At 58.1% G+C, this 13,249-nt stretch overlaps 1 protein-coding gene across 1 annotated transcript; it reads right to left on the bottom strand.

Moving 5' to 3' along the window:
• RDH13 (retinol dehydrogenase 13) lies at positions 1 to 12,119 on the bottom strand. Its single transcript, XM_081275735.1, has 7 exons — positions 11,943 to 12,119; positions 8,672 to 8,790; positions 7,462 to 7,617; positions 4,227 to 4,331; positions 2,642 to 2,854; positions 1,763 to 1,864; positions 1 to 1,032 (listed from the first exon to the last, which is right to left on the bottom strand). The coding sequence occupies exons 1-7, from the start codon at positions 12,005 to 12,007 to the stop codon at positions 770 to 772; spliced, it is 1,023 nt and encodes a 340-aa protein (XP_081131861.1). The 5' UTR covers positions 12,008 to 12,119; the 3' UTR covers positions 1 to 769.
• Positions 12,120 to 13,249: the final 1,130 nt, after the last annotated feature.

Here is a 13,249-nt window from a genome sequence, read left to right as displayed (position 1 = left end):
CTTCACTTTGTTTGTTCATTTATGTTTATGTGGTGCTCAGGACGGAACCCAGGCCTCACACGTGCTGGGCGGGCTCTCTGCCTCTGCATCCCAGCCTCAGCCCCTCCCCGCCCCATTTCTGACGTGAGTCTCCCATTAGTCTCACAAGAACCCCAGGCTTCGGCGAGGGCAGAGGGTCTGTCCCTGAAAGGAGTAAGGACACAGCCGTCCTGCGCTCGCTGGCACCTCCCCACAGAGGACTGAATCTAGGACGCAGGGAGGCGGGCCCTGGAGCAGGGTGGCGGGCCCAGGCCATGCTGGTGGAGGGGTGTGGCACACCCACCTGGCCCTTCCCTCAGCCAGGTGACATGAGGTGAGCGCCCAGGCCCGGAGCACACAGGGCGCCGTGCCTCTCCACAGCACCACTCTTCCCTGCTGTTTGATTCCCAAAGAGAGGCAGGCTTCTGATGGCCCAGCTCACGCACTGTCAGCAGGGCACGTGGTTCCTGCAAGCCCCCAGCAGGTGCTCACCTACAGCCCAACCCACTATGGGCCGCTGACGGACATGGGGCCGGTACTGCCCCCTGGAGGATGGAGAGGGTGTGGCAGCCTGTGCCCTTGGTCTTCAGGCTGAGTCCATCTTGCCCCCTGGAGGATGGCTAGGGTATGGCAGCCTCCACCCTTGTTCTTGAGGCTTACATGGTGCCAACACAGTCCCCCAGAGAATGACAGAGGCAAGGCTGGCAGCATCCTGGATCTTGAAGCTCCATCCTGGAGACCCAAGTGGCTTTCAAACCTGCTCCAGAGGTGACCTGGACAGGGACTGCCCCCTCACAGGGGACCCATGGGACATGTCCAAGCCCACCAAGCGGGCACTTTCAGCCCAAAGCCTCCGGGCTAGTTCCTCATCCTCAGCCTCGGGAGCTGGTGCCTTCTCTTTGAATCCATCAAAGTACTTTCCGGAAACGCCTTCCAGTTCCTCCGCCACGGCCAGGTAGGTGCTGGGCTGCGCTGCCAGCTGGGGGCTCTTGACCAGCAGCCAGAAGATGGGCCCTGCACCAGCCACAGAGCACTCAGGGCACACCCTGGATCCCAGCGCCCCGCCCCGCCCCGCCCTCGGGTCCCACAGCGCCCACCTCCAGGCTCTGCCCTGTGCTTCTGTCCACCCCGGAAGCTCCCTGCCTTTCCCCAGAAAATGAGCCTTACTTCTCTCCGTCAGCCCCCATCCTCACCCTCCCACCCTTCCTTAAAGAACCTCCTCTCACTGAACGCATCTGGGCCCGTCCCAGCTTCGGCTCCTGAGGCCAAGCCCACCCCCAGAGGTTCCCAGGGTCTCAGACCCCAGGCACGGAGCTCTGTTCAGCTCCACTCTGGGCCAGGCGCTGCACATGGCCTTTCCCCATGGGACCATCTAACCCTCCCAAGGTCTGAGGGGTCCTTGCTGAGGAGGTGAGGATACGGAGGCTCAAAAGGGGAGGCGTGTCCCCACACAGCTTGGCCAGGCTGGGGGAAGCTGGCCTGGCCCTGAGCACAGCCTGACTCCAGGCCGCTCAGCCGCTTCCCCTCAAGACGTGGCTTTCCCGTGGGTCAGTGGGCCCCGGCTGCTTCCTGGGGCTGTTCTGAGGCTGGTAGGCCAGGTCAACAGAGGAGGGACTCATTCTGCATACCACAAAGACGGGGGGTCGGGAAGTAACGCCAGGCACCGCCTGAGGGAGGGTCCTGGGCCAGGCTGAGAGGGCAGGGCCAGAAGGTTCTGCAGAGACCCAGACCAGGAGGGACTCACCGAGTGTGAAGCTGGAGAAGGTGGACCTGTGCATGCCCGTGTGTCTGCCCAGCTCCGTCCTGGCCACACCAGGGTGCAGCGCGTTGACGGTCACACCCGTGCCTGGAGAAGATAAGGACGGGCAGGGGCAGGCTGGCGGCTCGCTTCCCAGCTGGCAGGCTGCTGCAGCCTGGGCCAAGCCTGGAGTCCCGTCCTGCGCTCTTCCTGCCCGGAACCCACGTCACCTCCGCCCTCAGCCTCAAGGGTTCCATCTTACAAGGCAGCTTTGTCACATGGCTGCAGGGCAGAGCTCCCCTGGAGCGTGACAACCCACAGTACTGACCCACTGGCCCCACCAGAGTCTGAGCAGGGGCGTGGGGTGGGGTCTGGTGCCAGCACTGTGGCCAGCCCCGGGGAGGCTGGCGCTGCGGCCCCCACGCCGCCCGCAAGAAGCAGAGGCCCAGGGCGGCTTTCTAGCCAGCTCCTTGGACGCGTGGGGATGCGGGGAGCCACCCAGAGCACGGCAGGGTGCCGAGCAGCATTCCCAGCATCACCCACAGGTGCCAGCAGCAGCCCTCCACCCAGGTGTGACAATCATGTCTGCAGACATTGTCACATGACCCTGCAGCTGAGAACTATTGCCTCAGAGTCCCGGAGGCTCAAGTGCCTGTCCAGGATCAGCAGGGAGGAAGGCCTGAGGGCGGAGGCCAAGCGGGACTGCGGGGCACTCAGAGCAGCGGGGGACTGGTCAGTCTGTGCAGGCACCAGCATGGGGTGCACGTGGGGGTGCCAGCTCCACTCCTGTCTGGAGCGGCTCAGGTGCAGAGCGCCAGGCTCAGGGGCAGAGCGGGAGGCCCACGAGGCAAGGCCCGCGAGGGGAGGCCCGTGGCTGCTGTGTACCTCGCAGCCGCCGGCTCAGCTCCTTGGTGAAGAGGACCAGGGCCAGCTTGCTCTGGCAGTAGGCGGCCTTGGTGTCGTACTTCCTCCTCTGCCAGTTCAGGTCCTCCAGGTCCACGTGCCCGGCGACGTGGGCCAGGGACGAGAGGTTGACCACGCGCCCAGGCGCCGAGGCTTTCAGCTTGTCCAGCAGCAGGTTCGTCAAGAGGAAGTGACCTGAGGAAGGACAGCGGAAACGTGTGACTGCTGTTTGTCAGCACCTCGTCCATTTCAATGGCGCTGCCAGCAGCACCTCGTGAGTCCCTTCCTCCCCACTGCGACTGCGCCTGCATCAATGACCTGCAGGCCTGGGGCACCGTGGGGGCCCACCCCTCTCCTCCTAAGCTGCAGTCCTGGGACACCATGGGGGCCCACCCCGCTCCTCCTAACCTGCAGTCCTGGGGCACTGAGGGGCCCACCCCACTCCTCCTAACCTGCAGTCCTGGGACACCATGGGGGCCCACCCCTCTCCTCCTAACCTGCAGTCCTGGGGCACCAAGCGGGCCCACCCCACTCCTCCTAACCTGCAGGCCTGGGACACCATGGGAGCCCACCCCTCTCCTCCTAAGCTGCAGTCCTGGGGCACTGAGGGGCCCACCCCTCTCCTCCTAAGCTGCAGTCCTGGGGCACCAAGCGGGCCCACCCCACTCCTCCTAACCTGCAGGCCTGGGACACCATGGGGGCCCACCCCGCTCCTCCTAAGCTGCAGTCCTGGGGCACCGTGGGGACCACCCCTCTCCTCCTAAGCTGCAGTCCTGGGGCACTGAGGGGCCCACCCCACTCCTCCTAAGCTGCAGTCCTGGGGCACCGTGGGGGCCCACCCCTCTCCTCCTAAGCTGCAGTCCTGGGGCACTGAGGGGCCCACCCCACTCCTCCTAAGCTGCAGTCCTGGGGCACTGAGGGGCCCACCCCACTCCTCCTAACCTGCAGTCCTGGGGCACCAAGCGGGCCCACCCCGCTCCTCCTAACCTGCAGGCCTGGGGCACCAAGCGGGCCCACCCCTCTCCTCCTAAGCTGCAGTCCTGGGGCACCGTGGGGCCCACCCCTCTCCTCCTAAGCTGCAGTCCTGGGGCACTGAGGGGCCCACCCCACTCCTCCTAACCTGCAGTCCTGGGGCACTGAGGGGCCCACCCCTCTCCTCCTAAGCTGCAGTCCTGGGGCACCGTGGGGACCACCCCTCTCCTCCTAAGCTACAGGCCTGTGCAGGGTCCAGCTGCTCCCCCAACAGCCACCTCCCCTCCTCCTAAAAACAGAAGCATTTCAACAAGAGTGACATGGAAAGACTCACAGAATAATGGAAAGTTGACAGAAATGAAGGACAGATGGGCAGATGGAAACATGGTTCTCTGGACAGAGGGCGCAAGGCCAGGGGCGGGGAGCGGAGAAGGACAGGCCAGCACCTGAGCATTAACAGGCAGGTCCTAGAGCTGCCGAGGATGCCCAGCGGGCCACCCGGCTGCCCCAGACTGCAGCAGGACCCTCAGCACAGGCAACTCCCACTGTCACCCGGGCAAAACCGCCACAGCGCAGCGCTCCGCCCTGAGCTCACCCAGGTAGTTGACGCCGAGCTGCATCTCGAAGCCATCCTCAGTGGTCCAGTGCGGGCACCGCATCACAGCAGCGTTGTTGATCAGAATGTCCACCCGCTCCTCCTCTGGAAGACAGGGGTCAGGACATACATGAGGGCGAGGGCTGACTCCACCCCTGCCCGGGGCTAGCCATGTCCCCATGCACTCCTGTCCACCTCCAGCCTCTTGGAAATGAGGTCCCCACAGAGGTGTCCACCCCCATGCGGACGAGGTTGTCAGGGTGAGCCCTGATCCAACAAGACTGGGGTCCTCCTAAGGGAAACAGGTTCAGGCTGAGACGGGGCGGCCTTGGGTGAGAGAGGGGGACTCCTGTTCAGCAGCTCCAGAGCTGCAGAGGCAGGAGCTCGGCCCAGCATCCAGAGGGAGGGCAGCCCTGGGGACACCGGGCTCAGGCCCCTGCACACCAGTGAGGGCTCCCCTCAGGCATTCTGGCCCGGGCAGTGGCTCTGTGTGGCACGGCACCAGGTCACTCATGCACACAGGCCCGTCTAAACTCACAAGCCTTCCCTGCAGGGACCTCGGGGTCACTCGCGGGCCCTGGGACAGGGGGGTGGCAGTCTCATGCCCGAGCACCTGGCTCAGACAGACTGGAGCCTCGGTTTCCTGTCCTTAGCGGGTGAAGAGCAGAGCTCCCCACACACGTTCATCTGCCCCGGCTGCCGCGGCCAAGCGCCACAGGCCGGGCCAAGAGCAGAAATCTGAGGTCTGGGTTCCAGAGGCTGGAGACCCGGGGCAAGACACCACTGCCTGGCGCTACTGAGGCTGAGGGAGAGCCACCGCCATCCTCCCCTCAGCCTGCAGGGACGTCTTCTCCCCGCCCCCAGGCGGCCTCCCTCTGTGCCCACCGGTCCCTGTACCCGAGTTTCCCTCATGAGGACACCAGCTGCAGGTAGGACACCTAATGACGTCACTGTAACGGGATGACCTCTTAAAGACCTGTCCCCAGGTGGTCACATGCTGGGGTCCAGACAGACAGCAATCAGACCTGGCTCCATCCCCATCAGCTGTGTGACCCTGGGCAAGTCACATAACTTCTCTGTGACTCAGCTTCCACCTTTTTAAAAAGGATGATAGTACCTGCCTGGTAGAGACGTGTAATTGTCACTCACGCGACAGGCACGTTCTGAGCCTACCAGTGGGGCCTGGAAATTCAGGGTGAACAAGACAGTCAAGTCCCCGCCTTCCCAGGACAGACGTCCCGGTACAGCGAGGAGCCAATACTCAGAACAGAGACTGCTCCGAGGAGGGAGCTTGGCAGAAGCGACGGGTTGAGGAGAGAACACGCTGCTGAGGAGGCCCAGAGCCGGCTGGAGCTGAGGCTGGGGTCAGACGGGGCCTGCGCGGATCCGGAGGGGGCATGAGCAGGGCTCAGCTTGGCCAAGGTCTGGGGCTGGACGGGGGGCTCCGCCTGCCCGCGCAGGCGTCCTCCAGCCTCCCCCTGTACCTGGGAGTGCCTCGCTGTGCCTCGTTCTTATTACCTTAAGACACACAGACGTGCCACCCGCTCAGTTCTAAGCCTCTTGTCCCCGATGGGTGATCTGAGGGGACGCTAAGAGGCCGACACTTGACCTCCCAAGGCCACAGACATAACGTCACGGTCCTCAAAGATCCCACAGAACAAAGGATGTCTTAATCAGCTCCCAAAAGAGGGACGAGAGGCTCAGGGAAAGCTCAGTCCTGGGCGTGGCCAGCCCGGGCCCTGCGGCCCCCAGGCCTGCGCTGGGAACCAGTGTCCACAGCTGGAAGTGGGAAGAGGAGCTTCCTGGAGGAATCTGCTGGGGCCACGTGCATGAAGGGTGCAAAGAAGGTGTTTAATAAGCATCCATTCCCACTGCGCCCGCACTGCCCCGTGTCACCTCACCCCCACGGGGCAGCGGCACTGCCCGCCTCCCCACTCATCTCCCTGCCAACCAGGACCCAACCTGGACCCAGAAAACGTCCGTGAAGTGAATGAGACTCCGTCTTCTCTGCTCATCCACTAAGGGGCGGCTTCCTGTTGGCTGGGGAGGGCTGGCGTCCGCCAAGCCCATGAAGAGCCAGTCCAGAGAGGAGACAAACAGAGGCTCAGTGCAGCTCCCAGGGGGAGGACAGGTACAGCCCCCATGGCCTTATATTCAGAGGAAAATGGGCGACAAGCTTAAGGACCAAAGCAGGACCTGCCAAGTCCCGGCCCGAGGCCCCAGCACTCCTGCAGACGAGGCCCGCTGGGCTCCCAGGCCACGGTCACCACAGGGTGCCCGTTCCTGAACACGGCTAAGAGCAGATTTTAAGGCTGAGGATGGGACTCAGGGTGGAAGGCTGGCCCAACGGGAGGCCCTGGTTCCATCCCCAGAACCAGAGAGAGAGTAGGTCTGAAATGCTCTCCCCACCCCACCACCACAAAACGGTGAAGTGTGACGTGGCTCCTGGTAATGACTCCGTTTAGCCAAACACAGCGCACACCCACTTCAAGACAAGTTAGGACGCACACTGCCATCTCAGCAGCTCAGGAAGCCAGGCAGGAGGACCGCAAGCTCAAAGCCAGCCTCAGCACTTAGCTGGGTCCTAGGTAACTTTGAGAGACCCTGTCTCAAAATAAAATATGATAAAGGCTGGGGTGTGGCTCAGTGGTCAGGTGCCCCTGGGTTCCATCCCCAGTACAGAAACAGAAAACGCCACATGGAAGGAAACTGTCCCCTGTCAGGCTGCTGTGGCTGTGGAGCAGCTGTGTCCGCGGTCTTCTTCCTCCTCCTCGGTATCTGACAGACTCTATGGTGAGCGCATTGCTTACACCATCAAGGAAAACAACCGGCCATCAGGCAGACCTTCACTCCTCCTGGCCAGGCGGTTCCCGCAGAGCCGAGGGGAGGGAAGCGGGCAGCTTCGCCCCAGCACCACGGAGCGCAGGGAGCGCACGGAGCACAAGCCCGTGCCGGGTTCCAAACAGTCCTCATGTCAGAAGCTATCACTCTTCACGAGGTTTTCCCCAGTCTTTTGAAATGAACAATATGTAAATATGAGAGTGTAAACCACGACTTCAACACCCACTGCGGGCTGGGCCGCCGCAGGAGGTGCCTTTGCCCGCGGCCAGGGGGCTGGCTTTGCCCGCGGCCGCGTGGGCAACCTGCTCCAGGACTTGCCCGGCTCCGGCTCCTCAGAGCTGGGCCCGAGTGGCCACCCAGACCTTGGCCCGCGAGGCCAGCGTCCCCAGCCTACCTTCAATGACCTTCGCAGCAAACTCCCGGACGGACTTGAGGGAAGCCAGGTCCAGGCACCGGGCGCTGACGCGGTGATTGAGGGTCTCCCCGCGGATGTCCCTGGCCGCGGCCTCGCACTTCTCCATGTCTCGGCACGCCAGGATGACGTGGCCTCCTGAAGCCGGGGTGGACACGAGGAAATAGAGCAAACGGAGCACCCCCAGGGCTCCCAGAAACAGAAGGCTACGTCCCCCTCCCCCAGTATTCACAGCAGCATGCTCCCGATGGCCAAAAGTGGACCTGGGTGTCCGCCACAGGCCAATGGATGAGCAAACTGTGGTCCAGCCTGTGGCGGGGGTTACTCAGCCCCAAAAGAGAAGGACGCACTGCCTCGAGAGCAGGGGACCCTGGAGTCACCACATCGGTCGCTGCCACTGACCAGAGCCCCCGGAACAGGCGAGGCCACAGACCAAAGGAGGACTTCGGCTTCCTAGGGCTGGTGGCTTGGGCATCAGCCAGGATGGGTGAAGCGACCAAGGTATCTAAACTACAGGGTGACAAGAGTGTCTTAAGACAGGTAGTGACAACTCTGAATGTCCTCAACATCACTGCATTGCATGTTGAAGGGGTGGACTGTGGTGTGACGTGCAGGTGGCCCTTACTCGCCATGGGTCTCCACCCACACACCCACTGCAGGTTGAAAATGGGAGAAGCTGAGAATGCACCTCGCTTGCCTATCAAAAAGGCACACTCCTGTGATCCCAGGGACTCAGGAGGCTGAAGCAAGAAGATCAAAAGTTCAAGACCAGCCGCAGCCACTTAGCGAGGCCTAAGCAACTTAGAAAAGACCATAACTCAAAATAAAAAATAGAAAGGGCTGGGGATATGGCTCAGTGGTTAAGCTCCTCTGGGTTCAATCCTTAGTACCAAAAAAAAAAAAAAGAAGAATGCACCAGGCCACTGCTCAGCCTGCCCCCAACATGCCTGCTAAGTTGCTGAGGCTGGCCTAGAACTTGTGATCCTCCTGCCTCAGCCTCCCAGTGGGATGACAGGCATGCACCACCACACCCAGCACAATCTCCTTCCTTTTGAGGCTGGATCACAGCCCACTGTATGGCTGGACCACGTCTTATTGATGGTCAGCTGTGGGTGGACACAGCTGCCTTCGGGCTGCCGTGAACACTGGTTATGAGAATCTCTGTGAAACAGGAAAGCAGGCAGGCCTCTACCTCTTCTGGCCAGTTCCAAGGCAGTTTGTTTCCCGATGCCTGTGTTGGCTCCCGTAACGATGACTGTCTTCCCGGGTATGGTGGCCTTGCTGGGACAAGTCCCACCAGCAACATAGTCCCTGAAGGCAAGGAAAAGAAACAGCCTGGTCAGTTCTGGCTGTCCACTCTGACCCCATGTGCCCCTGACTGTGGTACCACACAGTCCACCCTGAGCTCACGCCAATCGTAAGACAAAAACTACACTAACGCTGCGGTGTCGCCTGCCACCCCCACACTGCACAGAAGCAAGCCACCATCCGCAGGAGGGGGCTGGCCAGACAACCCTGGTCCACACTGGGAAGGCCACCCTACAGTTTGCTACCAGCCACCTGAGGCTGAGTTTTGTGTAAGTTAATTAAGTCCCTGTCCCAGGCTCTCCCTCCCCCACCAGCACACAGGGCAGCCACAGGCACTGTGTAAAGACACACTGCCGCTGATCAGACCTACTCACCAGGAGAGGTGTGGCCAGGTGTGGCCAGGAGTCACAGCCTGCAGACCCAGCACTGCGCCTCGAGGACACCACAGAAACAGACACCTCAACCGGGCTTTGTGGAGACCCGAGTGAAGCCGCAGCACAGCTTTCCAAAGGGCCCGGCCCACGGAGCGTGCTCAGGGAAACACTGCCCCACCCAGGGATTCGTCCTGAGATGGAGGGGGACTCAGAGCCACGCACACAGATTCTCTGATCAGGTGCCTCTGGCAACCCCAGGAGGTGGGAAAGGCAAAGCCCTCACAGTCAGAAAGGGTCAGGACTCAAAGCCAGGTCAGTCTGGTGACAGGGTCGATGATCTCAAACCAGCCCATGTGCTACCGGGGCCACCGCAGGCCAACCAAACACAGCCCATCATGATTACCTGACCATGCCACACTAGGTCCACACTACCAACCTGAACTTTTATTTATCTCTCTTTTTTTTTTTTAGTTGTCAATGAATCTTTTGTTTCATTTATTTATATGTGGTGCTGAGGATCACACATGCAGGCAAGTGCTCTACCACTGAGCCACAACCCAGCCCTTATTTATCTTTTTAATATAGTAAATTCTTGCTTGGGAGGCTGAAGCAGGAGGATCACAAGTGCAAAGCCAGCCTCAGCAACTCAGCAAGAACCTAGCGTTAAATAAAATGCAAAAAAACGGCTGGGATATGGCTCAGTGGTTAAGTGCCCCTGGGTTTAATCCCTGGTCCAAAAAAATAAATACACACACACACACACACACACACACACAAAAAAAATCTTGTTTTATGCGGATATACTTTATTTGACAAATAAAGCCTATATGTATGTATCATGTTGAGCATATTTTGAAACGTGCATACTACAGAATGGCTAAATTAAGCCTGTGGCCATATACATCACCTCATGTACTTATTTTTGTGGTGAGTAAACATAAAATCTATTCTCATCCATGTTTAAAAATACATACATTGTTATTAACCACACCCACCATGCTGTACAACAGATCTACTTGTTTACTTTTGGGTAAGAAATATACTTCTGTGGTTCAAATTTTTGAATTTCTGAAGTCTTCCTCCCGCCGGCCCCAGTTAACCCGATCGGCACTGCAGTAGGCTGTCTGTTCCTTCCCTTGTTTCTTCTCACCTTCACTTTTACTTTCCTGGCTTTGGTTCTGTGCAAAGTACACAGCACACCCACAATTTTCCTTCATGACCACTTCTCTAGGGGATAGTTCTGTGGCACCAAATATGATCATAAAATGATGCCACCCATCTCCGGAACAATTTTCATCTGTGAAACTGAAACTCTGCCCCCTTTAAACAGCAACTCCCCTATCGACACCCTCCAGCCCCGCCTTATGTTACCCTTCATCACACTGTCAACACCAGCCCACCTCCAGCAAGTCCAGTGTCGCCACCTCCCCACGGTCAGCCTCACCCAGCCACTTTTGGAGCACCCTTGCCACTCACCCTCCACCCTGCCCTGCACATCCTGGCCAGACAGCCCTCACAGAGCACAGTTCAGATCTGTTCAGAACTCTGCGAAAGCTGCAGCCCCTGTCAAGCACAAAGCCCTGCACAGTTAACCTCTGTCCCTCTGGACACCTGCACCCTGGGCAGGGTGAACATGGAGGAAGCCTGGGAAATAGCTGAGCTTACAAATAGGGGCTATCTTCACAGGAACTAAAGAAACACAAATTAATAGGAAATACCACTCTTTTCCCTTTGATTTCATTGAGTTGTTTTTTGGGGTTTTGTTGTTGTTGTTGTTGTTTGTTTGTTTGTTTTGTGTGTGTGTGTGTGTGTGTGTGTGTATGTGTGTCTTGCTGAATTGCCCAGGCTGCCCTGGAACTTGAAATCCTCCTGCCTCAGCCCCCTTAACAGCTGTGATTACAGGCTTGTGCCATCATGCCCAGCACAATTTATTGTTATTTTTTAAGAATAATACCCAGAGTTTACTCAACTACTCACAGGAGAGTCTGCTAAACCTTCCAGGATGGTGACTTAGTCTTAGGTGTCAAATCCATAAATGTGTGCATTCCCTCCCACCCTCTTCTAGACATCTATCCTAAAGTGCTGGTATGTATCCAGGAGTGCCACTCTTCCACATTTTTCTGCAGGTATTTCTACCTGCAGACAGCAAGCAGTCAGTAAGCAGGGATGGGTGACAATGCAGCCTGAGGATGAAACCCTACAGCTTCCAAATGACAGTCTGAAAAAACAGGTATGAACACGTACCCTTTGTTTCAAAGGTAGTAACAAAACAGGGTTCCAAGCACAAGGTGTTGGGAAGACTGGGGTTCCTGAGTCAGACGCCGGGGACAAGGAATGGCGCGGTCCCCGTAGTGTGTCAGTATCGTCCCGAATCTCGCAGGAAAAGGAGAAAGTAAGAGGGACGAAGGGAGAGACAAAGGCAATAAACTTCTACGAACACTTCCTTTTAACAGGCTCTTTCCGTTTATGAGCTGTACAATTCCGTTTGATTCTTTAATTCTTTGGTCTAGGCCAGCGGGTGACAGGGGAAATGACTGAACTCACCAATCACAAACAGGGAAGGAAGGAGCCCAAGTGCGCACCAGGACCCGGCCCGCCCTGGCTCTGCGTGACCTTGGACCCACGACTCGCGCTCGCGGCCCTGGTTTCACTTTCTGGAAGGCACTGCCCAGGGGGAGCGGGGACTCCGGGGCCGAGAGGGCAGGGCCCCTTCCCGGGCCTTCCCTGGCCTCCAGCGGCCCGCGGGCCTGCGACGCGCGCACGCGAGGGGCACATACTCACTTGAGCAGCACGGCGCCACCCACCGCGGTGCCCAGCACCGACGCCGGCAGCAGGTAGCGGCTCATGGCCGGCGAGGAGCGGGCTCCGCCGAGGCGGCCCGAGAACCAGAGCGCAGCGCGTCTACCCACGTGCGGCCGTGCAGCCCCGCCGGCCGCGGCCCCGGAACTGGGCAGGGGGCGTGGCGCGGGCCGGGGCGTGGCCTCCAGGGCGCGACCTCTGAGGACGGGCCCCCAGCGCTCTGACCGCTGGGAAGGGTGGTTCAGGAGCGGGGGCGGGGCTGAGGGCGGGGCTCGACGCCGGTCCAATGACGTCACGCTCAACCCACAAAAAGGCGCCGCTACAGTTGCCAGACTGTGACTGCCTGTGGGTATCGGTCCGTTTCTTCGTCTAAAATTAGTGTGTTAAATGAATAAAATAAAGCTCCATCGACATCTAAAAAATATTTAAAAGTTAAAGAATTAAAAATTTCTTTAAAAAATAAAATTAGTATGTTATACCTAATTAGGATGAATGAATGAAATTAGATCGTGCTCAAAATAGATAGATAAAAATGTGTCTCTCACTCAGCCATACAGCAGAAGGAATTTATGTCTCTGCTGGTAAATGGCTAGATCTGGAGAACATCATGCTAGTGGAATAAGCCAGACCCAGGAAGTCAACGGTTGCAGGCTTACCCTTACATGGGAAAGCCAGAGAGAAAGAATAAATTCTAAAAGGAGAAGTGGGACCTGAAAAAAAAGTTAAAGAACAATGGAGTAGAGGGCAGGGAAAAAGGAAGAAGGAGGAGGGATGGAAAGGGGAACATCTTAATGGAATTAACCAAACTATATCTGGGAATAAGGAACATGTCACAGTGAATTCCATTTTTATATATGAGTATAATGCACCATGAGAAACATCAACTTTCAAAATAAAAGATAGCTGGGCAGAGTGGCAACTTAGCAAGGTCCTAAGCAACTTAGCAAGACCCTCAAAATAAAAAATAAAAATGCCTGGGATTTGGCTCAGTGGTTAAGGTCCCCTGGGTTCAATCCCCAATACTAATAAACAAATATATTAAATTAAAGATAAAAAGCCGGAGGTGTTGGCACATGCATGTGAGCCCAGAGGCTCAGGAGGCTGAGGCAAGAGGATCGGGAGTTCAAAGCCAGCCTCAGCAATTTAGCAAGACCCTAAGCAACTTAGCAAGACCCTGTTCTAAATAAAAAACAAAAAGGACAGCGGATGTGGCTCAGTGGTAGAGCACCTCTGGGTTCAATCCCCAATACAAAAACAAAAACAAAAGGTAATACCCAGTGTAGGCAGGT

This window comes from Spermophilus citellus, assembly GCF_964194105.1.
Source record: "Spermophilus citellus genome assembly, chromosome: 18".
NCBI lineage: Eukaryota > Metazoa > Chordata > Mammalia > Rodentia > Sciuridae > Spermophilus > Spermophilus citellus.
The sequence above is the reverse complement of the archived record's forward strand: the minus strand, read 5'-3'. Positions and strand labels throughout refer to the sequence as shown.

Excerpts from the sequence above, each read along its gene's own strand:
- RDH13 (XM_081275735.1), bottom strand. The coding sequence starts at position 12,007 with ATGAGCCGCTACCTGCTGCCGGCGTCGGTGCTGGGCACCGCGGTGGGT. Across the intron at positions 7,618-8,671 it reads CTTGGAACTGGCCAGAAGAG|GAGGCCACGTCATCCTGGCG; the intron begins GTAGAGGCCTGC and ends CCCCGGCTTCAG. Across the intron at positions 2,855-4,226 it reads GCTCGGCGTCAACTACCTGG|GTCACTTCCTCTTGACGAAC; the intron begins GTGAGCTCAGGG and ends GTCCTTCCTCAG.